General features: G+C 42.3%; 2 protein-coding genes across 2 annotated transcripts; both read right to left on the bottom strand.

Annotated features, from left to right (window-relative positions):
- Positions 1-230: 230 nt before the first annotated feature.
- On the bottom strand, positions 231-9683 carry ZC2HC1B (zinc finger C2HC-type containing 1B). The gene is made up of 7 exons (XM_086460438.1): positions 9647-9683; positions 8225-8289; positions 5981-6100; positions 4861-4999; positions 2694-2818; positions 1756-1861; positions 231-367 (listed from the first exon to the last, which is right to left on the bottom strand). The coding sequence occupies exons 1-7, from the start codon at positions 9681-9683 to the stop codon at positions 231-233; spliced, it is 729 nt and encodes a 242-aa protein (XP_086316564.1).
- A 1051-nt stretch (positions 9684-10734) lies between these two features.
- Positions 10735-20638, bottom strand: LTV1 (LTV1 ribosome biogenesis factor). The gene is made up of 11 exons (XM_086461162.1): positions 20588-20638; positions 19055-19186; positions 18347-18535; positions 17403-17490; positions 16358-16478; positions 15308-15557; positions 14472-14599; positions 13371-13510; positions 13035-13087; positions 12104-12304; positions 10735-11502 (listed from the first exon to the last, which is right to left on the bottom strand). Exons 1-11 carry the CDS (start codon positions 20588-20590, stop codon positions 11389-11391), a joined length of 1419 nt encoding a protein of 472 aa, XP_086317288.1. The 5' UTR covers positions 20591-20638; the 3' UTR covers positions 10735-11388.
- Positions 20639-27594: the final 6956 nt, after the last annotated feature.

A 27594-nucleotide genomic window follows, 5' to 3' on the forward strand; every position in this document is an offset into this window, starting at 1 on the left:
GCCACTGACCAGCAGCACTCAGTGTCAGCAAAACTCCACACAGAAGGATCCTGCAAAGACTTTGAATGTGAATCTCTGCAACAGACTGTTTTGTGCAGATTAGGGTTCATCCCACATTCTAAGCACCCATACAAGCTCATTTCCCAGGCTCAAAATACCTTGCCAGCTACAGCAAATCCGTCTTGGCCGCATTCCCTGCCAGGATCTCATATCCTGCAGTCGTGTGCATCTCACAGGGGTGCAAGATACCGATCATCTGAGCCATCCCCTTGCACCACAGCCACCATAAGCAGGGGCTGGAAAGCTGCCTTGCTGCTCTGACCTGGCTCTGCATGGCGCGAGATGGGAACAACCCTGACTGTGTGGTCTGAAGACCAGAAGCATCAAACATGATCTGGGAAAGCAAACACTGAGGAGAAGGAAGAACGTCCAACACCTGACGTAGTGATTATTGAAATGGATGCTGGCATCTTCCTCACTTGGACAATGGAAGCACATCATGAGAGCACAAGACTTGCCAGAGAGGTTTGCTTTATCAAGCAGCAAATCCTCTCAAGATGCCTGTTACAGCAGAACACAGTCACTGCCTACTTGAGATGGAGCTGCTCCAAACCAAAGAACATTTAACACCAAAATGACTATTCTCAGCAGTCTATACTGGGGACACAAGGAGGTCTGCAAAAGTTTTCAGTGCAATCGATTGCTTCATTTAATACAAAGAATTTCATACTTCAAACACAGGGTATTGCATATACACAAAGGCAAATGAAGTCCTTTTATGTTATAATGTTGAAATACTACTACTAATAAAAAAATTTCTTACCCAAACTGTCCTGAGGACTTTTTTCCAGTAGATGGACACAAAGATTTTCCAGTTTTCTGCAGTGTTCCTGGAGAGGTCTCTGCAGATCATTATTTTTAAAAATTATTTGCCATAGAAAAGAATAACCTACATAAATTCAACATACAACCTAGAAATGCAGGGATCAAGGATATTGATACAAAGAGCAGCATGTATTATCATGTTCAGGTCATACTACAAATAACCGTTAAAATAACTCTATAAAGCATCTTCTAAACATAGACTGAGTACAGGTGATGATTACTGGTAGCAGTGGGTGCTAGCAAACATATTACATGGTATCCTGCTTAGAGGGAACTGTTTTAGGCTTGTGGTGGTGTTAATTTTAGGGCTGAATCAACAAGGGGAAAGTCATACGGAACAAACAACATACAAACCTTGATGCTTCATCTAAATGGATTTAAGATAAAGATGATGGAATAAATCTTAAAATCAAGGATTAAAGGTTCTGGAGTCCTTTACGGGACAGAAGGAAACTCACACTCAGACTGCATATTTTAGATCTGTATAGACACTTCTGTTTGAGGACCTCTAATTGAAAAGCCTAAGAAGTCCCTCCTGAGGACCCACATGAAAACCTCTGTGTACACACTCGGCACAACAGATCAGGATGATGACTTGGAAAGCCATTCAATATCAACAACATCCACCTGGAAATTTTTCGCCCTTCTGATTTCTAACAAGTGTTGCACAGAAACGAGTTTAGGATTTTATGTCAAGGTCTGAACTTGTTAAAAAAAACCCAAAACCTTAAAAAAATTTCAAACTTTATTATTCTGTCAGAAAACTGGATTCCAAAGCCTAGGATCTGCTTTCAAAATGGCACCTCCCACTGCAGATACATCAGAGTTTGTCATAAGAAAAACATAAACATGGCTAAATTAGCTCCTTACCTGGCCAGGGTTCGTCTGTATTGGCACCTTCTTGTACGCTCTTCTGAAACAATAACGCAGCAAGTGTTAAGGTTGGGGGGTTTTTCCGAGTCACTGGTTGCTTGCCCTAGTAAAAGAAGATGCACAATCCACACTCAACTCCAGCAAGGAGCTTACAGAGCCTGGTGAAAACTCTCCAAATTGCTGTTGAAGCAGTGCTAGGAAGGAAGAGGAATAAGGTGCACCCTCTCCCACTTGGAAGCCATTTTTCCTGCCCAAAATAGGTAAAAGAGTAATAGGATTTTCAAACATCTTTTTTTTTTTTTTTTTTTAAAAAAAAAAAAAAAAAAAGAAAGAAAGAAAGAAAAATCAGTACTTTCCTAAAGGAACTGTTTTTTTGGTTTGTTTTGTTTGTTTGTTTTTTGGTTGGTTGGTTGGTTTTTTGTTTGTTTTTGTTTGTTTGTTTTTTCCACAATAAAATAGGAGCTCCCTTCATGAGACTGCCAATTAGCTCCATTTTTCAGATTCCCCAAAGGGGCTTAGCCCTTTGGCCTTGTGTCTAGTGACCAGGGAATAAATCAGCTATACATTTGCAGGGAACAGCAAACCTGCCAACAGCAAGGAGCCCTAATGAACAGGAAGAGCTTTCTCTATGCATTGAAAAAGCTGCCAGGTTTCTCCTTCCCTACAGCTGTTACCCTGGAATCCAATCACAGAAGGATCTGAAGAAATTGTTGTCCAACTTTTTTGTACTATCATATTCTGTCACTTTTTATATCAGACAAAGGGCTCCGGTTTTGGGGAACTCCTAGCTGATATTCAGCATGTATCTTGTCTTAAGAGTTTACCAGCTCCCCTGAAATCTTAAATTTTGTATTCATATAGGTCTTTACTCACCATAAACTACAGTTTGGCAAATCTGCCTCCAGGACAAGACAAGTGTGACTGTGTGTGCTTACCGAAGTCTGTCCAGTAGTCTTTACATCAGTGGCACAGCAGGCAGCTTGTTCTTCACAGAACTTCATGTGCCTCTGTGCTGCAGCCTCATTAAATCTTCGTGAGCAGTGTGGACACTGGATATAGTCTGACCCTATGAAAGGAACAACCTGTGTCACAGTTTATACACTACAGGAGAAGAATTGCCCTGCTTCACTGGTCAAGATGCAGTTCAAAACCTGGCTCCATCAGCAGGTGACCATGGTGAGTTCTCATCAGCTCCCAAAGTACAAACTTAGAACTACAAGAACCTCCTCTAGAAAAGCACTTGGTATCCTAAAACACATGCTTATGGTATTAACCCAGCAAACAGTAATTGCTTTCAGAAGTAAATCCCTGTGGATTAATAAAAGCAGATTTTATTATCTTTGCCCTATTCCCACTCCCACCCTCACAATTAACAAGTCTACAGAAAAAAAGCATTATTTAAAAATTCCCCGAGTAGTTAAAACCAATGATTTTAAGACTTCTTTTGAAGACTCATCATTAACATTGCTATTTGGCAAAACACTGATGAAGAAGTTGTGCCCCGCCAGCTGAAGCCCATCCAAGAGCCAGGTTTCTGGGTGTGAAGCAGCGTTATGAAGAACACCCAGCAGTGCTTCCTAGAGTAGTTTTTGACAGTGTTGTTACAGTCCTGATCCTGCTAAAAGCTATTCAGCGATGTGTATCGCTGGTGTAGTCCTACCTGTTTCAATGTATGGTCAGTGTTCGGGGTCAATGCAGTCACTTTCATCCCTCGCACTGCCCTTGCTGTTCTCAGACCCCTCCTCCCTGAGCAGCGCCTTTTACAAAGGCAGCCCAAGTGTCCTTGTCCTAATGTTACAGATACAGCACCTTTACAAATCATTTCTCTCCATAACAGCCCAGAAAATGTGCCCCAAGTAGCCACCAAAAGCCAGCTCCAGACCAACAGCGTGGGCAAAATGGTTCTGAACGCAGGGGAGGGGAGGATGAACAGGGCAGATGCCTGGCTTTGAGGGGTGCTAGCAGAGGGACCTGCACTTCAGGGGAGAACAGGGAGCTTTGGGCTGTATTTGGGGGAGGAAGAGAGGGAAGAGGAATATCTCTCTCCTCCCCACAATCCATGTGCTTTCTCTCCAGTTCTGTAGTATAGGATATACAGTCCTGTAGTACAGGATATACATCCTCACTAGGCCCCTCAGCAATTTGTCTTTCCTAAAAAGCTGTTCTGTTCCATTCTCCACAACTACCACTCCGTTTCCTCCAAGAGGGAGAAGGAAAGGGAGGGGTCTGCTCTTAGAGTAGGTAGAGTCAGACAAGAAATAACAGTCATTAAAGAATTCAGCAGTGGAAATTCGGAGAGGAGTTTGACCCCAATCAAGGAAGGAAGATGTGTCCTGCTGCTTATACTGCATCGCTGTCATCTAGAAGAGGAGAAAGGCTGGAATCACAGCAGCTGGTTTTGCTATCAGTCACGAATTCCTGCTTTGGAAGTCAGCCCAGAGAGCACCCCCCCTTCCCCCTCCCACCCTCTGCCTTTCTAATGCAGGCAGGACTCCACTAAGACCCTTTCCAAGATTGCTCCCATGTTTCATAAATCACATGTCGTGAGAAATGCTGGCTGTATGTGCATCTTTTTGGATCCGTAACTTCTAACACAGTGAGCTCTGTCCAGAAACCACACCTGGTATTAGTAAACCAGATCTTTTTCTAAATGACTTCCCCTACCTGCACAGCTGAGTGGGGAAGGGAACAGTGGAAAAGCTACCACATGGGAGTGGGGAAGCCCACGTGCACTACAGCTGTTTTGAATGGTGAAGGGATGTATTTCACCCTCTGTTATGCCGTGGTACAGCCTCTGCTAGAACACAGGCATCCCGACTCTCCTACTAAAGCATTGTCTAATATACCAGACCCCAAACTTGCTGCCTTTAAACTTAAAAGATACAGTTAGTTTTCTCTTCCTCCTCACCACCTCTGCATTGCAGTCCTACTCAGTTTAAGCCAAGGAATACAGCTAAGAATCAGAGAGTATGGAGGGAGTTAATGTTCACATTGTGTTGTGCTGGGAGGTGTGAAACCAAAGCCCAGCTGTGGATAACAAGAGGTCACTGCTTTATCAAAGATCAGTACAAGAACAGTAATAAGATAAAGTAGACCACAGACCTGGATTGATGCTTGGTGGGGAAGGAAGCGGAAGAGGGCGGCCCTCCTTCAGAGCTTTTGAGACCTGCCTGGCTGATTGAATAGTATTAATAAAATCCTCATGGTGCTGCCTCCAGTTAGATTTCTTCCCTGGCTGTTTCTGTAATAGAAATAAAGGAAAACACAAACAATATTTCCCCCTTGCAAGGGACAGAAAAAAATCTTGAGTGAGCATTCTTCCTTTCTGAGCGAAAGGAAAAATGTTACAAACAAAAGAAATTTGCTTTTTTTGAAAGGCATAGGAAAGCCGATTTAGCCCTGTTCTGTCTATTGACAGCACCAGAAGATGGATAAAAGAACAATGCACTCCAACAAAACACTCTGGTCATGGCAAACCAAAGGGTGCTTAAGAGGGAATAAAAAAGACACTGTGACCAACGCCTTCCCTTCTCCTCCATTTGTCAGATTCTTCTTGCTTTAAACCTTTCTCACTTCTGTTTCTTTCCACAGCTGATTTTAAGGGACATTTTGCAATGGCAGTCTGCATGGATACCAAACCAGCAGTGATTTGGCATCGCTGGAAAAAAATTATGCACATGCATGTCCATGTGTATTGCCTTCCTCCTCAGCAATGCATGAAAAACAACTTGTTCCAGTAAGAGCATAAATCTTCATTCCCTCCAGCTCTGTAAATGAGTTAAATTTAAATACATTTTTAAACCCTGGAGTTCAATAGCAATGAATCTCTGTAGCTTCCTTTGTGGAAGATTTGGGGCTACTGAGAGCTCTCAGGTTCAACCTGGAGCATTCATGCACCATCTTGGATCATGCTCTCTTTCAGATTTAAGTGAAGACAAAGCTGTCAGAGACTTGCATAGTCTTTAAAACACATTTCCTAGAAGAGCAGAGACACTTAGGTCCCCAGTGTAGCCATGACACCTACTGGTTTGGCTTCTGAACAGAAAAATAGTCTGAAACACTAGCAGCACAGGGAGGGGGAGGAAAGCGTTTGGCACCAAGTCAAACACATATGTGAGACTCATCCACAACATCCAGGCTTTGTCCTTGGAGGAACAATAGCATTACTGAATGAAAGACTTCACGTGGAGATAACACACACACACTTCGATTTTAACTATACCTTTTGGGGGGGCTGCTTCTTTACAGTGGTGATTTCTGTTCCCTGCAGTCTCTGTTTCAAAGAGCTGAAGGGCTTGCGCTTCTTGTTGAACACTTTCTTGCATATTGGATCATGTCTCAGCTGGGATGTGAAGAAAAAATAGATGTTTATGGGTTGAAGACGTGCTTTGTTAATGATGCTTCCTTACTTAGGCTTTCAAATTACTTCTGTTCAGGAGCAACGAGCTGAAGCAGTATTTATTTCAGGTTCAGTTTAACTCCTGAAGGAGTTCAGCAAAACTTTAGAAACCTGTCCAAATACAGCTGCAGTTCAACACAAGTAAGAAATAGAAGCCATTTCCAGTTTGTTCTGCTGAGGGACATGCTCGAGGCCAGCACAAATAATGACTTGCAGAGAAGAACAGGCGGGTCTACGAACAGGAACAGTCCTGTTGGACTCCACTGCTACCACCACACTTGGTTTTCTTTCCTTCTTGTTTAAGAAGGAGAACAGACCAATCTTGTTCAAGGGGCCGATACTTACATTATTAGTTCTTTGAGTTTAGATAAGTGTTCCAGACCAGGGGCTCCCCTGACAAACAGCAGTGCTGTCCATCCCATTAACACCACTGAAACAGCAACAGCCCCAGGCTGAAAGGGAACAGCTGCTTACCAGCACGCATAACCTGACAACTCAGAAGGAAAACTAGGGATAACACCTGCAGCTGAAAGCACAGGGAAATTTTAGGCAGATAGAGATCCAGTGCTGAATATGTGGAAGAGCCACGTCTCACAACAAAGGAGGTTTTAAGGTTCACAAGTGTCTCAGATCTTAGCAACCACCTCAGTCTTCTGCAACAGGATGCCTTTGTGAGGAACACTGTGAAAGCAAGGACCAAACTGTGTCCTCTCTCTTGTACTGTGGCTCACACCTATTTGAGCCCATCCACAGCTGGTAAATTAAAGATCCCATTCCTGTATTCCTTTGCTTACTCCTTCTTTCCAGTTCTCAGTTATTCTTGATTTTCTCATTAATCCCTCTATGCCATCCATTCTCTTCCTGTAGGAGTTAAGCAGCTGCCTGAGCAAGGCATTCTAGTTACAGCTCAGCTGGGCCAAAAAGCACCTCATTCTACTACAACGCATGTTTCTAAATTCTCGTTTCCCATTGAACCTTTCTACTCATGTGCTTCAGGTCCTTGTGTTCCATTTCTAGGCATTTTTGACAGCAAATGCAAGAGGAAGATTCCTCTGCAGGACCAAGAGGGCAGCAGATACCTGTGTCTTGCTCACCGAGGACCATACCAGTCCTGCATCATCAGGGCACAGAGAAGCATCGCAGGGCTTGTATCTCACACTAGTCATAGTGACAAGAAACTTCTCGCCTCCCTCAAGACATAGGTAGCTGTCTTTTCAAACAATTTTGCTAAATCAAACCATCATGTTCTTCATGTGTCTGATCTGAGAAACCAAACATGGAACTACTAACACAGGGTAGTTCCACTTTGGTCGCAGTGCTCATAGCCATTCAGCTTCCAGTATATTTTTCTTGTCTAATTTTTTTTTTTTTTTTTTTTTGGCTAAATCAGGTTTTAGTTCTATTGCAGGGCTTATCTGATCCACCACAGAGCCACAGGATCAGTAACGCAAACTGAGGAGGGGAGGGGTGCGTGCAGAGCCCCCCGCCTCGCAGAAAACCCCTGAAGTTGGGTTGTGCCAGGCAAACTGTGCAGCCACCCATTTAGTTTGTAATCCAGGGATCAGGGAGGTCGGGGGAGTCTTTTCATTCACTTCAGCAGGCTTTGGAAAAGAGCCTGGTGCCCGCATTATGCTGTCAAAGGGACTACTTATCAGATGGTTTATTAGTCTATTTTTCCCAGGAAGCCTGAAATAACAAATTCTGCCTAGAAACCTGGAACACAAAGGAAGCTTCAGGTTAGTAATTTATGTCTCACCAAGAGATAATACATTATTTTAAACACACTATATAGTAAACATCTGGTTTTGGACAAGCAGGTAGGTTAAGACAGTGCAAGACTGCAGAATAATTCACACTATTTCTATGCATTTTCATTAATTCTCTAATCAAGTTCACTAATGAAAGCAATTATTAGATCATTTTCTCTTTTAAACATGTGTTCAACCCATTTCTCTACCAGCACCCATCTCCTACTTCCCCAGTGCCCACCACTCTTTTCAGCTAGACGCATTGACATTTCCATTAAAAAAAAAAAGAAAAAAAGAAAAAAAAAAAGGTTTGTTTTACCAGAACATCATGTGCAAAATGTCTTCCACAGGTTGTACAAGGAGCCAGATCTTGACCTCGGGCAGCTGTGTAAAATTCAAACCATGCGAGAGTCTCAGTTAACACAGGACGGGACAGCTCGACCACAGCAGAGTCAGCGTTTGGACTGAGCCCTCGGTAAAACGTATTTTGGTCAGAAAGGGACACCTGCAGTCGCGTGCCAGGGCTCCCTTTCGCAGAACTGCCTCATTCATCCTGTTCCTATGAAGCGCAAGCTCTCCTCAGCTACGATGGACAGCTTTTTGTTTTCCACGTGACTCCTCAGGTATGTCCTTGCACAACGACAGCACGGGTGGGCGAGGAGATAATGGAAGAGGACTAGAAGTTCATCGCTGCGAAATTCTGGGAGGTGGGCTGGAAAGCAAAAGCAGGCGATCTGCACCCAGATTTCTCCCATTTCGCCTGTAAGCCACCAGGAGCTAGCGACGCCCAGTAAGGGCTCAGGGTGAGCTGTCACGATTTCAGACAGCTGCAGGCGGCACAAGCTACGTGTGACACAATCTTAAAACAATGTTTCCATGCCACGCTTAAACAGCATTCCAAGATGACCTTACTTTGTAGATGTCAAATTTGCGGGGGATTTTTTTGGTATTTAATCAGTATTTTTTTGAAAAAATAGGTTTTCAAGTTACATGGGAAGAATTTTTGAGCCTGACTCCAACGGCAGTCACATATCCTTATTTCAGAGCAGGGACATTTCTTGTATTAAACAAAAACAGCTTTTAGGAAAATTTGAGCACTAACAAACAGCCCTTTTTATGGGACTTGTATCCTACAGAGGGAAAGACTTCTCATTGAAGTGTTCCTTACCTGCTCCTGCTGAAACAAAAGAAACCCTGGCCTCGCTGAGCAGATGTGTGCCTGCTTCTGTTTCTTACCTGTTCCTTCAGATGTCACCACACTCCAAGACACAGTGTTAAGGTTACCACAGTGTTTCATTGGTTAAAGGTGCAGAGGAACAAAGCAATTCTGTAACCTTTTTGACTCTTATTCTAGTGCCTCTGCTTCAATGTCTTTCCACTTTTGTTCCCACACAATATCTTCCTGTGTGTCTGTGCTTACTCTAGACTATACTCTTCCTTTCGAGCATCTTCCTCTGCATCCCCCACCTCTTGTTCTGTTCTCATCCCCTCAAGGTTTGACTGATACAGCTTTTTTTTTAAAAAAAGGAATTTAGGTACAAGCACAGTATCACTGAATAAGCAATGAGAAGTCAGGAAAAAGGACAATTTGCCACAGACCAGTTACTTTAGACGCGTACAACAGCAGATGAGTTAAGCCCTAGTAAAGAACACACACACTGCCTTTAGTAAAAGATTTTCCTTTTCAGTAAATCACAAAATCACATTCCACCCAAACCACTGAACAGCATCTGTTACTCACTTGTTCCATTTAACTCCTTTCCTGGTATCTGACTCATCTCAACATAATGGTTTCTCAAATTCCCTCTTCTGTGCTGCTGGCAGGAGTCCCGAGTACTAGGTGGTCAGCCTCCACTACTCCAAAGCTCACAATTCATTACCATGCAACAGCAATTACATAATCAAGCATTATGACGCAGGCAGACCCTGCTTAAGCCTGTCAAACATATGAAAACTAGTAGAGGTATCAGCTAAATGAAAACCATAAACCAGTTCTAACCTGACCAATGATTTCTAGTGATTTGGTTAACACAAACTCTTGAAAAATTTTAGAAAATGAAGGCTTAATCTGGATGTCAACACCGTGCTGACACTTCAGTTTTCTGAGCAGTGATCGAGACTTGTGGACTTAAATGCCCGTTTATTCCCTTCTCTCAAACCATGTTACTTTAGCAATTAAAAGATATTACAAAAGCCTTCTTCTAATAAAAACAAGTACTTTGAATTGTTTCTGTATATTAAAAGGTCTCATCAGTCCTTCTGTTAGCTTGTCTCCACCTAGTACTCACAGAACTATTTAAGGAATATTTAAGACGCTCTGAACGTAATAGTAGTCAAGCCACTCTACTGATGTGGTGGTTACTGTGTTCCTTACCAATAAAACGGTTAACTTTTCACCCAAAGGCAGAACATTGCTCAGTCTATAGTCCTAAAGACCTAAAGCTGAGGGTTTCTTACGAACCCAGAAGGTCTGACCACAAATCTCATTCATTTCATTCACAGGTATGGACTGGTCACTATCAGAATAATTCACTTGCCCAGTACAGAAATCTAAGATCACGCCAAGCCTAAAGACACCAGCCCTCTGCTCATCTTCAGAAAGCCTTTGCAACAATTGCGGCGGGTCTTAAGTTTGTGTTTCAATGAAACGAAACTGAATGCAAGACCCAAAGAATGACATTTCAGGAAAATCAAGACAACAACTATCTGCAACATACCATATTTTTCTAAGTATCTGCTGTTCTGTTTGCCACACTACTCGGACCGAGAACTTTCAGCAAAGCTGATTTCAACGGCAGCAGCAAAGATCACGGACTACTGCAACAGCAATGCTTGTTATGACAGATTTTATTTGCCAAGAAATGTAATACTCAGGTTAGATAACAGGGATGCCTACCTACACAACAGCTTTTCAGACACCTCTGTTTACAAAAGTCTATTTTAGACCTTTCATAATAGTACCCAAACAATAAATAACCGACCCAGAAAAGAACTAAGGAGTGGGTGAAAACTCCTTGACTTACAAAGCTGTGCTGTAGCAAGGCACTCTATTCGACCATCAGTATTAAGGGAGAGAAGGCATAAATGGATATATTGCTTTGTAAACTGAAATAATTTAATAGAAGACTCTAATCAGATCAAACCTGTAGGATTCTGCTAATTTTTTGAATACATTCAACAAATATATATATAAAACTTTGTCCAGTGATAGCTTGTAAGAAAAATATTTAATAATTTTAACACAATTCTACTGTAATGAAACTTTGCAACTGTTGCCATGTCACTCATGACAGAATAGACATCGCTAATACATTGTTTTACGTCGAACTTCATTGCAGAAAGAATGACAAGTTCCTGGTTCTTGTTACAGCAATGCCCGAATAACCCCCTTTGCGCGTGACTGGCAAAGCGACGAGTTAGTAGTTCCCTTCTCAATTCCAATGAAAGCTTAAGGATGTTTCCACAATAAGTTCCTCAGTTTCATCAAGACAGCTTCAGTCCTTGAACGTTTTGTTTCAGATTGAGCAACTCTTTCTCTTGCCTTGTTTTCTCCAGTTTGAAGGCGAGCTTATTGGCTTTCTTTTCCATTCTGCGTTCCTGGGCACAGGAATAATTACAAATTTACAAAATAAGCATAACGTGCAAAAAGAAACCATTCTAATGAACAGCTCTAGATCCTGAAAACAGCAGCAATCTGGACAGTATTATTATTTATGGCACCAACAATTAGTAGTCTAATTAATACGCGCGCCACCAGGATTATAATCTTTAACTAGCCAAAGCTTCTAATATGCTGGCAATTTCTGTTCCTCAGTAAAACCACCAGTACATCACTGTGGCAAATCAGATGTTTCGTATTTCTTTCAGAGACTTTTCACTTTGTGTGATCCAAGTTCTTCGCTTCCTGAGATAATGAGGAATTATGAGGGCTCCTTCCAAAGCTATAGATGTAACAGTGGCCACAACAACAGACCCAAATTCCCATACAGGAAATGAGGAGGACAAAACCATGAGGTTAACTTTCTTTCCAGTAGTTTTTTTTTTTTTTTAAAGCAGTAATAATTAGTCCTTTGAGACCAGCAAGTTTTCCCCCTTAACTTCCAGTCACAAGTAGAAATGAGCTTTAAAAAAAGTCTGTAAACCAGAATTCAGGTAATGTAACCCATTTTTGCAGGGTTTCATTTAAAACAAGGTGTACCTTTCGCTCCTCTTTTATGGCCTGTTTCCTAGCTTTGCGATCCTCTTTGCTCTCGTCTTTGGAACGGGGCTGCGTTGATGCTCTTGGCAGGTCACTGCCATTAATCATTTGCATGCGTTCAATCTGCTTGGCAGTAAGGCCTTTCTGAGGCAAGATATGCAGGGGAATTCCGGTCTTCTGGGAAATTTTTATTGGTTTGGGCTAAAATAGAGAGCACGTATGTATTAACAGTCCCTTGCTTTGTCTCCAAGCAGCGCACACCGCACTGCCATACAGCGGATTCAGATTTAACAGGAATAAACACCTAAGTCTCCTCACTCTATTATTTCCTTCCCTCAGAAAAAAACACATTAATCCCAAAGTATGAAATCAAACACACCTGTGAGCAGATTATGGCCTCCCTTTTATTTAAGTATTAGTGAAAAAAAAACCCCAACATAAGTAGGCAATTGATATTCCTTTATAAACTTTCAAGAAAAAGGTCTCCCTTCAAAAATCTCACATCTAGAACATCAAGCTGTGCTCTAACGATAGGGAACATCTGGAAGGCCAAAGAACTAGAATAAATTGTTTTGAACCATAGAAGTGAAAGAGAAGCCTATTTTCATGAAAAAAAAAAAACCTAGTATGTAGTTGTGAGACAGATTACACAAAGGTGTATCACACATAACAAGAAAGTAACTTCCTTGCTCTCTACATTCCTGCCAAGCTATTAGAGAAATTTTGAACTTACTCAATTTTCCTTCAACAGAAAAAAATATATCCACACCCTTCTTCAGTGAAGAAGCAAAACTAGAGGCTAACACTCTCCCCAACCCTCTTCTCTGCTCCCTCCTCCTTTCCAAAACAGATATCCATTGAGAAAACAATCACTTTCGTCTCAAGTTTTCCCAGGCCAGGTTGTTAGTCAGAATAAGCTTAATGATTTTACCTTTGATGGCTCCTTAATAAGCGTTGGGTGATTATATAAGTTTGAATATGTACCTAGGTCACAAAGAAAGAAAGAAGAAAGCAATGAAGAAAGCCTTGCAAACAGAAATTAGGTAAATCTATCATGAATTGTATTACTGCTTAGTCTTTGAAGATATAAAATTGCAAGATCTAAGTTATTCACACAAAAGCAGTAGTTTTACCTAGCAAGAATTGCTGCTGTTGTGTTTCAGAAGCATAAACCATTTTACCTAAAGCCCTGCTAGAAAAGTTCTGAGATCACCCATCACTTACCTTGAAATCCTAGGAACAAACAAGCAAACTCCAAAATACTTACTCAAAATGGATTCGCAATCCCACTTCTCTTTTGGTTCCTCAATAACTACAGCTACTATTTCTTCCTTTTCTTCCTCACTTTCTTCGTTCACAGGAGAGTCTAAATCTTCACAGGGTTCAAGAGCATCCAATTTCACACAGCTTTGAGGAAGTCCAGAGAAGAAAAAAAGGTTTATCTTTTCTTGAAAATGTGCGATTATGTAAACCCAGTCTCCCCTCAGTAAAACCCCAAACCAAAGAAAGACATTCCCAATGAAACTTGCAGCAAAAATAAGTTCCCTTAATAATTCCCCAAATAAACTAAAACATTAGGAGAAGAGCAGAGTCAAAAAAAGAAGCATTTCTGCGCTTCAAAAGTACGTGGCACACAAAACCTGTGACTGGAGGGCAGGAAGAGAAGAGGACACACTGTTTAGTCTGTAAGCGAGGCAGCCCTAGAGGGGATTACGCACTCTGCTACTGACCAGCCACCTTTCACTACAAGGGACACGTCACCTGCCTTTCAATCAGGGAACACAAGGCTAATGTGAGAACATTTCGGCGTTTAACTCTGGGATATCATCACCTGCTTTAAGACGCAGTGGATACACCGCGGAAATGCAGCCGTACGTCGACCCAGGGCTGCCCTGTAAGCACGCATTTTTGCAGTGCTCCCAACGGCGCTACCCGCGCAACAGTCGCCTGCGAGTTCATCGTAACCTAAGGAGGTACACAGTGGAATCAGCTGCATACCAGCAGGGCAGAACAGACTTGCCTACAGAGTCTGTTAAATACGAAAGCAAAGGTATCAGGAGAAAGGTAAGTTACCCGAAAAAAGGAAAGGAAGAATGCCTCTAGGTACTGCTTACACTCCGTTCATTTCAATTATACAAAAGGAGCATAACCTCACATCAGCCAAAAAAAGGCCTCCACTTAATTTTATCATCTCATAAGTTAAGATGGACATTCAGTCACATAAAAAAACCTGGACAACACTCATATGCAGCTGCTTTTGTGGTGGGACGTAACCTTTGAGGACATGAACCGGAAACACGAGACCCAAACTTTCAATACACAGGTCACACAACTACTTATGTGAAGCAGTACTGCTGGGAATACATACTTCTTTGCCTTCTCTTTGTAGTAATCATTCAGGACTTCCTGCAACCGAGCATTGTCTGTGTTAATGTAGCCTTCTAACTCCACGTTATCCAGGGCTCCAATTTCATCTTCATCAAATTGTTCAAAAAACTAAAATAAGGAAGTGGACACCTGTGATTAGATTGCGTTTGTTGTGCAACTTCTTGATAGCTTAAAGAAGATCTAAGCGTTTCTTTCTATTTGCCCCTTTTCCCTCTCCATTCTCGTTTGCTGAACTGACACATCTGCAGTAGGACTTCCTCCATACTGTCAGTATTCTTTCAGCATGGGAGTCAAAAGTTCTACTTTAACAATATATAAATCAGCTTCCGGAAAATGTTTCTTATTCTGACGCATTATTTCAATCTGTACATTAAAAAGCCTGTCACTGCTCAGGACAAAAGTTACACCATATTTCTACCGCTCCGACATCATTTCATGAACGTATACTTGGCACAGTGGGGAGAAAGGGTGAGAGAAGGGAGTCTTTACCAGGCACTGGTACAGGATTTGCCGTGTTGAACTGAGCCCCTCAGACAAAAGTGTAACACCGACGCTGAACGCTCACTATAGTGACTGAAGTAATTTTGTTTCACTGTATCAGCGTCAGGCCTTTTAACAGCCATTAACCAGACAAGCCTCAGCGCACACGCCACTGAACGCGGACCACGTGCGAGGAACGGCTGTTTGACGCCCCGACTCCTGCAGGCAGCGAGAATTTGCACAGGTGTGCAGGACACCGCCTGAGGAGATGAATCAAAAGGCGAAGAAGGATTTAACACCCTTATATTTAACAGTTACATTCTCGAGCTGCCTCACCTTCTCAAATCTGTCATCCAACAAGGTTAACTGCTCATTCCTTCTCATTACTGAAGATGTCATAGAATATTCTGTGAAACGACTCCTGGTTTCTTCTTGCGTAAAAAGAAATTCCTTTGTCTGTCCATTAACCCCATCATCTGATAAAGGACCTTCCGAATCATAGTCTTTATCATTACTGCAACTATCCTTTTCATCACTATCATCCTCCACATCTTCCCATTCATCTTCGTCCTCAGCATCTGATCCCCTGAACAGAAGGATAAAACAGTTTTAGAATGGACTTTTCCACAGCTCTGACCAACGCTGGGTTACCTGAAACAGTCTGGCAGTAATTATTTTCATGGCAGTAAAAATTAAACAAGTGTAGCAGTAACTGTCCTGCCAAAGTCGGCGTAACACTACTTTTGTCTGAAAGCTGAAAACATTTCTGGTAACTGCTGGATGGCACATCTGTGCACTGAGAGCAAGGTTATGTTTACATTCAGCTACACATGTAAAAGTAGAAAAAGAAAAATACTAGCTGCAAGCTTGAGTATTAAAACTAGCAAAATTTCTCACTGTTCATAAAATGATGAGAATGATACCAAAACCTAAATGAATAACATGCACTGGGGTATCACATGCAGCACTTGTAAAAGTTCTGGCAACTGTAGCATCTAACACCTTTATGTTTAACAGTTACATTCTCGAGCTGCCTCACCTTCTCAAATCTGCCATCAATATTATTACTAACGTGTTTTACATGTGTTAAGATGGTAATGTTTTAAACAGTTCAAGAATCCTATTAGTCCATATATTGCATCTGTAAACAAATATGTATAATCCATGAGCTCGAAGTAACAAGTGAAACCCATCTCTTGGATAACACATGACAATTTGATTTTGTAAGCTACCACCCCCATGACACAAGGCAGTACTTTTCTTTAACACATCTAAGTTTTCAGTTTGCTACCTGAAACAATTTTGCTTCCTACAACAATACATGAAAAATCAAGTAGCATCACTCCTATTTACATATGACAAACAGCTCTACGAAGCTCTGTCTACCCTTTCTGTGGTTCATTTGCTTGTAGAACAAAATCATCTTCCAGGATATTTTCTGGATTGTCAAAGTCAAAATCATCATCAAGAGCTGCAACAATATCAGGGTCAAAATCCAGTCGTGGTCCTAGAAAGTTAAAAAAAACCCAAAACATAAATGTGTAAGTTTCTCTGACATTATGAAGCTACTTTCCTGGAAAAAAAACAACCCAACTAGACTGTTAATTTGCACTAAGGAAACAGTAAATCTAAGAAACACAAAGTTTCTCAATATTATTTGTAGATTTGACACAAGCCAGGGCAAGTCACCAGCCTCTTGTCAATTTTCCTCATCCAGAAAAGAGCATTTCTCAGAAGTCTTAGGCTTCCATAAATGTATTTTAATACATTTTACTTAGAATATTGTAGAATAAAAAATATCCAAGTCAAAGCACTGCATGAACAACCCTAGGCTCCCACCCCCTAAAATTCCCAACATTATGAAAGGTCAGGAAGTGTTTCCCTGCTGCAATCAACAGAAGTGTCTCTAGCATCCTTCAGTCCGGACAGAGAGAACTACCACGAACATTTCCCGTTACACAATATTAAGACAGCTGTAAAGTGAATGGGCAGTGCAAACACAGATACATAACAAAAGCGTACCTACAGCCTGTAACACTGAAATAAAACTAATGAAGGAAAGTAAAGGCCGCTTGGCATTTGGAAAGAAGAGAAATTTTGAGAGTGAAAATCCAGTTCCAGACTTGGATGCCAACAGACGCAGTAATAAATCGACAGTATTATCTACAGTTTTTCCCTGTTACTGGTTTATATTTGCTACACGATAGTAAGGGCTCATGGATTCCACCCCCCTCCCCAGGCAAAGCTAAAAAGCTCTTACCAGTGAATCACAGAAACAGGTCTCAAACTGAAACACTGGCCTCTTATAGATCATTCTTTATGTCTGCTATTGAGTCTGTTCTAAACCAAAACTACTGCAATCGAAGAATAACTACCATCCAGTACCTAGATGGCAACTCACGTTACAGAAAGGCACAAGATTTAATGATACCTGAAACAGGAGCAGCTTTATTTAACAAGCCCACATCCTCTTCAAACTCTGTGGCAAACACTGAGGAAGGCAACTTAATAGATGGAGCCTTAGGAAAAGAAACAAAACATCACCACAACTACTTGTTCTCAGCTTCTCATTTGAGCTCACATTATCAAAAATGTGCAGATAATCACGTGACCAAAAGAAACCCTGTGAGTGCTACTGAAATATTAAGACAAGCGCTACTTTATTGGTGGCAAATTTTGAAAGTTCTGCAATGAAAGCTAGGTAAAGGGTTGGCAGCATTAATTCTCATGTCAATACTCTCCAGGTATAGAGACGGTATTTTTGCATCTCTGAAGCTTTTTAGAGAATGGCTGTACAGCAGCACAGTGACACTCAATGTTTTTTTGTTTTGGAGAACATGAACACACATGTGAAATGAACCCTTTATTGAAAGGCTTATTAAAAGCTTACTAACATACACATCTAAACTTTAAATCTTATGGAGCGTCACCAAACTGTACCTGAAAGGTATTTCTGTAAGAACTCTGGTTTTGACTAAAATTACAGTATTTGGTTAAACCAAACTCCCTCAATTAAAAGTGACTGACTGGCAATTGCACACTTCATTGCTTAAAATTACTTACTGATTTTCCATTCCAACCTGATCTAGCATCACAAAATTCCACAAGTTATGCCAGCAACGGAAAAGGTTGTTTTTATTCCCTCTGGGTTCTGTTACATTCCACTTTAAAAACACGATCTACTGCTAACACAATCTGGTATACTGACAACTCCCAGAACCCCAGAAAAAACACATGACTTGTTCAAACCAATACCTTTGTAAGCCATCTCTGTCAAGAAAAACTTCTCAGGGTTGCTGAATATGGTTCATGTGTCTACAGGACACTAAGCTCAAAGAACAGCCTAAGATTACTATTAGCAAAAATCCTACTTACTGGAACTTGCTGAATTTCATCTTCTATGTGCCCCTCACTTGTGACAAAAATTCTGCTTTGCTGTCCATGCACAGAAGGGACAAGCTCAGAGGGACCAGAGGCTTCTTTTAGATGCTGCAAATAGTCATAGTCATCATCAAAGAAGACTCCATACTTCCGCTGCTCTTCCCTCCTTTGCTCCTCATGCCCCTTAGAGTTGTAAAAAAAACCCAAACAAACAAAAAAAACCCATTTAGTTACTTGAGTCCATTTAAAACTTATCAGCAAAAGGAAAAGTAACACATCTAATGAGAATGCCTGAATTCTAGAGTCCTCGTAGTCTTCTCTCCACCCATTACCCTAACGCACAGCCAATCAGAATTGTAACCACCTCGCTCAGGTGCTGCCTGAGCAGGACCTTAAACAACTTTTTCAATAAGCAGCACAGCCCACAAAACCTTTTTTTTTTACGGTCAGTCAGGCAATTTTTGTTGTTGGGGTCTTTTAAAATACGTTTATATCCCCACTGCCAGTTAGTCATCCTTCATCCCATCAGGCAGTAACTCACAACTGTCAAATCCCCTACAAAACCCCCTTCTTTTTAATAAGCTGGACTACAAACTACCTTCTCTCAGGCTGTGTTTTTGAATTGTACGATTGCGTAGCCACTTTTCTCTCCCGCAGCATTTCTTAACCAAGTGAACCTCAGTATTAAAAGTGAATATTTACCTTATGTGTAGGCAGCAGAACTCTCTGGGGTGCAGTATCATCAGCAGCAAGTGGATCCCTCTGACTTCTGTGCACTAAGTGAAACGTTACCGCTTTCTTCTTCTCTATGAAGGGTTTCTTTTTCTTGTGAGGCTGCAAAAGGACATCTGGTCAATCATTAATAAAAAATTGAAACATTAAATGCACCTAAAAATAATCGTTTGCCTGGACCGTGCTGCTGTATTCTTTTTAAGGCAATGTCTTATAAACGTATACGTAGAGGCAAAGCAAAAAGAGACTAGTGGTAGCTTAACTCTTCTCACCACATGCACAACAACCATTTCATATGTTTTAAGAGCATATGCAGCTGTGTTCAGCCGCAAAATGGCAACATATCGGTACAATAAATATTTGATTAGAGCATATACACCTTAACATATAATCCTAGATCGGAATTTTTAAGTAACTACTTTCTAAACACTGGGTCAAATCCGAAACAAACTTTATCCAAGAAACACAGGAAACTGACATACGGAAATTCACCTAGACACACCTAGCTTCTTGAAAATTGTTTAGGCAGCTGTCCTACACCAGTGATTTGGTATCAACCCTGAAAATTATCGACTGCACCATTACACAGACGTGGCTCTAACATCAAAGATACACCTACATTCTGGCTCAACAAAAATCTTAACTATTCTTAACAGGGTGAATGCCTTTTCTACAAGTTAGCACATTGGACTTGGGGAAATACTTTTATCAAAATTTCTGGCTTTACTTACCTACCAAAATAGGTTAATAGCACGTATATGCAACTTGGAAACTACTCTACGGCTCTAACCTACCTTCTTTACCAGGTAACTTGAAGTATACAGCACAACACACCATTTCGCATCAAAGTTCAGAGCATATCAACTGCCACCACATGTTTTGAGTTAAAAAACCCAAACCGCGCTTTAAAATCTTATGCTTGGCGCAACCGTAAGAAGTATAGCAAGTTTCTGGAAGCAGGCAACCTGCTGCCCCTACAAACACTCTTGCTGGTGACCGACGGTGCAAGGGAAGCGTCTGTAGCACAGCGACGCTCCACGAGGCGGAGCAGAAAAGGTGCCGCCCTCCATCCCCCCCCGCCGGCGGCTCATAGCCCACACCTCGGGACGCCGGGGTAGGCGTCAGCTGCTCCCGCCCGGGAGGTCCACCGGCCGGGGAGGCAGGCAGGCCGGCCGGCCGGCCCTCAGCGCGGCTTCTCCCACGCCGACGCCGCCCGCCTCCTCCGGCGCCCGCCCGCCCTTCGCCACCGCCTCCCGCTCCCCGCGGCGGGGCCGCGGCTGCCGGGGCAGACCTCGCGATCCGGGCCGTCGAAAACTCCCGGGCAGCCCAGGGAGCAAAGCGGTCGGTGTGCCCCTTCCCCCCCTCCAAACCGCGCTACGGGTACGGCCCGATGCCAACCCAAGCGCTGGGGGGGGAACGGACGGACACGGCCGTTCGCGAGGCGCTGGCGGCCGCCCGTGCCCGTGCCTCTGCCCCTGCCCCTGCCCCTCTCCTCCTCCTCACCATGGCGAGAAGGGAGAAGGGAGCCGCGACGGCCGCTCCCGGCACCCCCGGTCCTGCTCGCTCTCACGCGGGCTGGCTGTCAGCAGCACCGAGCTGCGGCCTCCATCTTGGCACAAACCAGTGACCAACGGGGGGAAAGAGATAGGCTGCCACTTCGGACATGTTTGATTTTTCCCCAATAACAAAACCAATGAGAGTTCCCTCAAAATTAAATAGTGTTTTGACAAAGGAGAGGCTCCGAGAACGCAAGCAGGGTACTTTCTCCGACCCTCTAGAAGCATATTTTCCCAGTTCTCCCCCCCCAAGCCAGTGAAGAATGGTTCCACCCACACCGGGCCTCAATGGCGGAACGCTTTGTGGCGGGCCAAAGGGCAATGCGCGTGCGCAGTGGCGGGGCTGTCTCCCGCAGGACGGGGGGGCGGGGCGGGGCTCGCTGCAAGGCAGGCGTGGCTTAGGGCTCGAGGCCCCGCCCCCTCTCCCGCCGCCAGGGGAGTCCCCACGGGGGAGAGGGGTGGGGGGGTGGTGTCCGTTAGGGGCGGGGCGGGGCCGTGGGGGGTTCCCCCGCCCCCTCAGCGCGGCGGCGGGGCCGCGGTGCAGCCCTGTCCCCCGGCGGGGCCTGCAGTCGCAGGCCTCCACGGTCCCAGCGGCGGAGGCGAGAGAAGGCTCCGTGGCGGACCCCAGTCCCTCCGGTTACCGCGCTGGGTGCGCCGGCGCTGCCGTGACACACGATAAACTTCCAGGAAAGGCCTGCGTGAGGCAGGAGGCGCAGCGGTACCGCCCTCGGGGCCGGCAGGCAGGGCCCTGTGCCGCAGGGCCCCCTCACCACAGCCTGGCTCCGCACGAGCTCGTGGCCAGGCTGAACGTGAAGGCTCAGGGGTGAATAAAACGCCTACATCTTAACGGTGTTTCGCCACCCTCGCTGTGCAAATCACACCCGTGCTTGTGCACGGACACACGCGTGCACGCCCCTTGCCGGGGAAAAGGAAAGTGCGCTTGGTATTTTAGGAATACGATGTAAACCCGTTTCGTTACATTTCAAAAAGAAAGTGTGAAACACAGAAAGGAGCAGGTTTTTTTTCCTGTGCATATAGGCTATTAACACAGCAACAGCTATGGAAAGGTTGTTACAGGAAATTAAGAAAGAATTATTCACATATTATGTGTGTATATGTGCGCAGCCAAATATATATATATGTATACCTTAAAATGCTAGCTTTAATCATACCTGAGTGGATTTCATTGGTTTTCAGTAGGTGTCACTAAAGCTCCAAAAGAGCCCAGATTTTCACTCTTTCAGCTATTGTTTTCTGCATCTTTACCATCAAGTTTCATCACATCGCTCTTAAAGAAGTGCGCAAACTGATCTGATCTACGTCATCAGTTGAAATGACTCCTGTACTAACAGGATTCAAATTATCCCTGCATATATCTGCGCACAGGCTAGACCTTCCTTTCCTCTTACTTCCTAAAAGTACACCGTGAGTATCCTGTTCCTGTCAGCCACCTGAAGGCTGTAGCACGCACCTCGTGTTACAGGGCACAGGAAAGTTAGTGGCCCTTTGGCTGTACGTTGTGAATGGGTTTTTCAGGGCTGCACCTAACAGGAGAAACCCCCTTCCTATACTATGTCTATACGCCAAACCCAGCGACTGGTGGAGTAGCAGAACTGGCTTTTCACAAGGTAACTAAGAGCAGAATCACCCAACTCTTAAAAATACAGTGCTTAGCATTTATCTGTGGGGTAGTGAAGTAAGTTGGATTACCCCTTACTGCTTCCAGGTCCCTGAGGTAGCTCTGGCATCCACAGAAGTGCCAAGTACATGTACCAAGACTTAGCAACAGGAGTACATCTGACAATCCCCTAAGCCTGGTGACCCCCTATCTCATAGTGGCAGTGCTGTCATTCCATATACCACAAATCTGGTCTAGGAGCACCATGTCAGTCTGGAAGTGGGAAAAATTAGCTTTTGCTCACAGGTCTGCTGCTAATTGTCTGTTTCATATGTGTAAGTTAAATTTACCTGTTCAGTTTTTTAAGTCTCAGCATTTTCTGCCTTGCTTTAACTCACATCCCCACCTGTATCTCCTGTTTAGATTCTAAGTGTTTAGTGGGAAGGACCTATATTACATGTTCACCCTGTGATTAGATCAACAGGCTCCCTTATCACGGAAGATTGATAATGTATGCTAACAATGCTAGGGCTGGAGATAAGTTTTAAAATGGAGGGATTAGCAATAATAAGCATTATATTGCCTCCTTTGTTGATACTTAAGGGCGATCCATCTCTTTCCAACTGATTTATGACACATCAAAATTCAAAATTTAGTATTACATGGATGTGAAATGTGTACAAGAGAGTGCCTCGGATGGAGACTCCACTTAAGCTTGTAATTCGACCTAAGCCTTGCAAGGCCATCCATCCCACTGCACTCTCTCATTGTGTTCTCTTGCAGTTTAAACTCAGCAAAGACCATCTACAGAGACTGAGGCAAAACGCGCTCAGGCCACTAACCACTTCTTTCATACTTACGGAAGAAGAACGGTCAGTACTGGGATGGTATCACTGTCGAGGCAGCCGCTTGAAAAATAGTAATACTGGAAACATGCATTTCCTTAACATAATCAACAACTTGCCTTCCATGTGAGGAAATTTATGCTAATAATTTTTCTCTTAATTCTCGCAAAGCAGAAGTTATTACGAAGTAATTGAAAAGCAGAAGTTACTGTCAGTCACTTTGTAACGTTAAAAGATTGGCAGGCATACTGCAGACTTAGGTTGAACCCTCAGCTGTGCAGATCAGTTTTGTCCCTGTGCAGTAGGTGTGACTGGTGCAAATCTGCAGTCAATGAAACTGGAACTAGTGAAAACCACTTCTTGCTGATGAAAAAAAAAATTTGGGAAACTGGGAGCATAAATTAGGTCTCTGAACTGTTGAGTTACAACAGTTTTTTAAAATAATTGTCACCTCTTTGAACACACCTCTGCATGAATACACCACCCCCAAGACAACTACCAGATATGTTTGAAGGACTCCCAAAATTCAAAGGAAGCTTTCAGGAACCTCCCTCCATCTCCTTTCTGTGCAGAGGGACTTCTAATTCAGTCTCTGGAGGCCGCTTTCCAAAAAGTAACAGCTCTCTGAGGTTAACTCTATTATACATGCCCATGCGCTTGCTAGAGATTGAAGAACAAAGTATTTTCTGGAAAGATTTTCTGAACAATTTTATTGAGGTAATTTTCTTCATTTTATATTTATATATATTAATTCATACATATCTATAATTCAAAGAGCTAAACAGATGTGTAAGGCACTTGGAACTGTGCACAGCAGAGTATCCTACAGTACTGTACAACTAGGCAGCACAGATCTTTTTTCCTTGTTAAATAAAAACACCATAAAAGAAGCATAATATATGTATTGTACAAAAAAGATAATACATACTCTGTTTTTCAGATGACAATATTGGAATGTATTTGTGTGTGTGTATAAGGTATATACTACAGCACAGATAAAACCCCAAGAAGCAGCTATCATTAATTCGTAACAATTCCAGTTATTCACATTCACAGATATCAATACACCTATGTAAAATGGAGTATTGGATCAGCCGCTTCTTTATAGTTACCATATTCAATCACACTAAGTCAAGCTGCCAAAATACAAGTAAATGCATTCATTTTATAATTGTTACGTAAAACACACACTGCATATGCTGAAAAGTTATCAGTATTGATTCTCCACAGTCTCACATCTTTTGAAAGTCATTAAACTTGTGGAAAGTACATTTTAAAATGCCAGCAATCCTAAGCTGATAATGTTTCAGATATATTTTTTACAGTCATTGATAACTATCCAGCATGACGGGCAGTGGGGAACCAAGTCTTCAATTTTGTTTGCCTTATTTTACTTGTAAATAGGAAAATCTAGTAAAATTCAAGCGAGTTACTTTGAGCATGATTTGTTTCTATTTTTAATCAAATTAATAGAAACAATGAAGTCTAAGAACTGGCCCAGTGCCTATTAATAGGTGACACTCTCCATCACGTGCTGCAAAATTTTAATTCCAATGAATCCACGTGAAAATTTCATTTCAGGTGATCGTGGCCCACTTACGGTACATTCAGCATGTAAGAGCCTCCTGGCTTTACTGGACCCTCATGAGACCCTACTGGAGCTTAACCACCTGCACTGGTGTGGATGGGTTATCAAGCACTCCTTACTGGAGTCATCTCTCCGAGGTGTCCTTGCAGACTTGATTGGAACAGGCACGTGCTCAAGGATTCCTACTACTGAGCAGCACCTTGCCCCAGCCTATTGCAGCTCTGCCAGAGAAACACACGCTCCTGAATGCCCCGTGTTCAAGATACAGTTGGGTCTACAAAGCACAGCATGCTAACGTTGCCATGATTTACTGTTCGAGCAGTTGTTCCATAAATGCTGGGAAGGGATGCAGACTTACTAGGTCCTGAGTGTACAGCAATGTGGTCTGCAGTGTTCTTGCACCTCTCCTTGGTTTGGTTGTAAATGGAATTCTAGTTCTCTTTTAGGGAAAAAAAAAAAAAAAAGAGAAAAAATCTTAAGAGCTATTTAAATGGATGCAGGCAATTAGCGTGTGCCATCTCCACACCCTTCCCACCCCTACTCATACAGCTAGATGCCCATTCAAACAAGCCATTGATATATTTTTGTTTCGAATCACACCAGCTAAAATAATTGTCCAAAACACAGTAATTCTTTAATTCCAAAATTTATACAAGTTTACAAATCAATATACCACCACACAAAGTAGTGAAAGGAAGAGAGGATACGTTCAGTAACATTTTACTATATTATAACAATGTTCAAATATGGTTAAATTTGACATAGTATTGCAAGAATTTTTTAATATAAAGAACTAATGATTGAACAAGGAGATACAGAGAATACCACTACTTTCTTTGTTCCTATCCAATGCAATATTTAGCTTCTAGAAAATAATGAAATACAGGTGAAATGCTGTATCTAGTTCATATGAGCTCTGTTCCCATTTATATCCTGAAACAAGATGGGAACACTGACAAAGTGAAACAAGACCTTATTAATCATTAAAGTTAATAAACAGAAATGTGTCAAAACATTACAGTGAAATATGTTACTTTTACTCGATTTCTCACTTTCTCTGTATAGATACATTTCCATAAGGTTTTGGGTTTTTGTTTTTGTTTTTGTTATCCTCAGATGTCTGTTAAACAGAAGCTTTAAGCTATTCTGGGGAATTTACTTTTATTTTAATTTGAACCTCAAAATATTTTAGTATTGACCTAACAAAAACTTTCAGAATTGTTTGGGTTTTTTTTTAATCAAAAGCTAGGTCCCAGCAGTGAGCATTGCACTGAGCTTTGTACAATAAGAATAAAGATAGCAACAATAATGGAGCTACATGTGGGAGCTCCTAAAGGCAGGAGGCAAGTTTATTCTGTTTTTCACCCTGAGTATGTCTTTAATTTACAGCAGCGGCACAGGTCTTAACTCCTTGAGAGCCGAATAAAAACAGATGATGCGCAAGTGTTGAAAGACCCCGTTCCGGTATACCTGACAACGTAATGCAAACATAGGCTTTTAGCTTGGTTTACTTCATTGTTAAAGCATTAACAGACATTAAGACATGGGCTCATATTCTTCTAGACTCTACTTAGGATGGCAGCAGTGCTCAACCAGACTTGTCCTACTGGTGCGGTCTGCCTGGTACCCAGGTGACAGCATGGCTCTCCCTGACCTGGCTCCAACCCGCTGCCAGCTGCAGCCGAGGGGGTTTCGGGTGATTCCCAGGCTGCCAGACTAAATAGACACTTTTAGTCTGTGGTGGCTGGATCTTCCTCCTGTTTTATAATACACAATTGTGTCTCAGACTATATTTATACTCAGGTTAAGTGACAGCTATTTTGAAACAAATTCTGTGATGTAGCTGTAGTATTACTAGTCACAGATCTGGGTTTGAAGCATCTCCACTGCAAACAAAGCACTAATCTCACCTGGAAGGAGGGGTCTAATTACTGTAATATCAGGGACACTTTCATCTCTTTGTTTCACAGCTTTCATTTGGTTTTCAAGTAAAAAAAAACGTTTAAAAAGTGAAAAGGTTTTTACATGCCAACATTGAGGTTGTGGTGCTTCTCTAAGAGCTGCTAGTGTGGCCGAAGCAGAATGTAAGGCTGCCCTGCCCCACACCATCAGAGGTCAGTGAAGTCCACCACAGCAAGAGACACGCACAGCTGCAGGTAAAAGCTAAACCCAACAAATAAACACAATCTTGTAGACCTACAAATGGCTGTTAATACTTTCAGTAATTTTGAAGAGATACTGTTCCTGGTCCTACCTTGTTTCAAAACACCACTTGAAATGGTATTTAGCTTAAATAATCATTAGCATTTAGCTTAAATTTTTTTTGGTCCTTGTTGAGTCAATACATATATCACAATTTGACAAAATTCAGATAGACTATTTTTCATTTGAAATAACTAAATTTAGTTATAAGGACTAACATGTATTACCTGAAAGAAGAGAGAGATGAGAGACATTCTAGAACCATTCAGATTTGTTATGTGAAGAAGAAATTAGGATTTGATTAAGTATCCATGCTTCTGCACCCACAGCAACATGCTGTGATGCATGATCCTCCTAATAAATGTGATATATGAGGTCATTTCAGAAACCACTACCTCAAGCTACTGATTTTCTCTTTGTATGGATGTAGACATCTGAGTTCATATCTGACTCTCTGGAGCATAGGTATGTGTGTAAGGTTTGTCATATGTTGTGGACGACACTGAAATGGTTTGTCCAACTTGATAAAAATTAGCACATTGATCCCTTTTAGCCAGCTGGACCGTACTACACATTGCATGGAAAGTGTTATTTTTTTCTTTGCCTTTTTTACTTTTTTTCCCCTCAAGGATTATTCACTCAGGAGTTTCTCAGAACTTACCACGCTTTTTCCTTTATAAAAAGCGTGCAGCATCACAGAC

This window comes from Leptosomus discolor, chromosome 2 (assembly GCF_034619465.1).
Source record: "Leptosomus discolor isolate bLepDis1 chromosome 2, bLepDis1.hap2, whole genome shotgun sequence".
NCBI classification, from domain to species: Eukaryota; Metazoa; Chordata; class Aves; order Leptosomiformes; family Leptosomidae; genus Leptosomus; species Leptosomus discolor.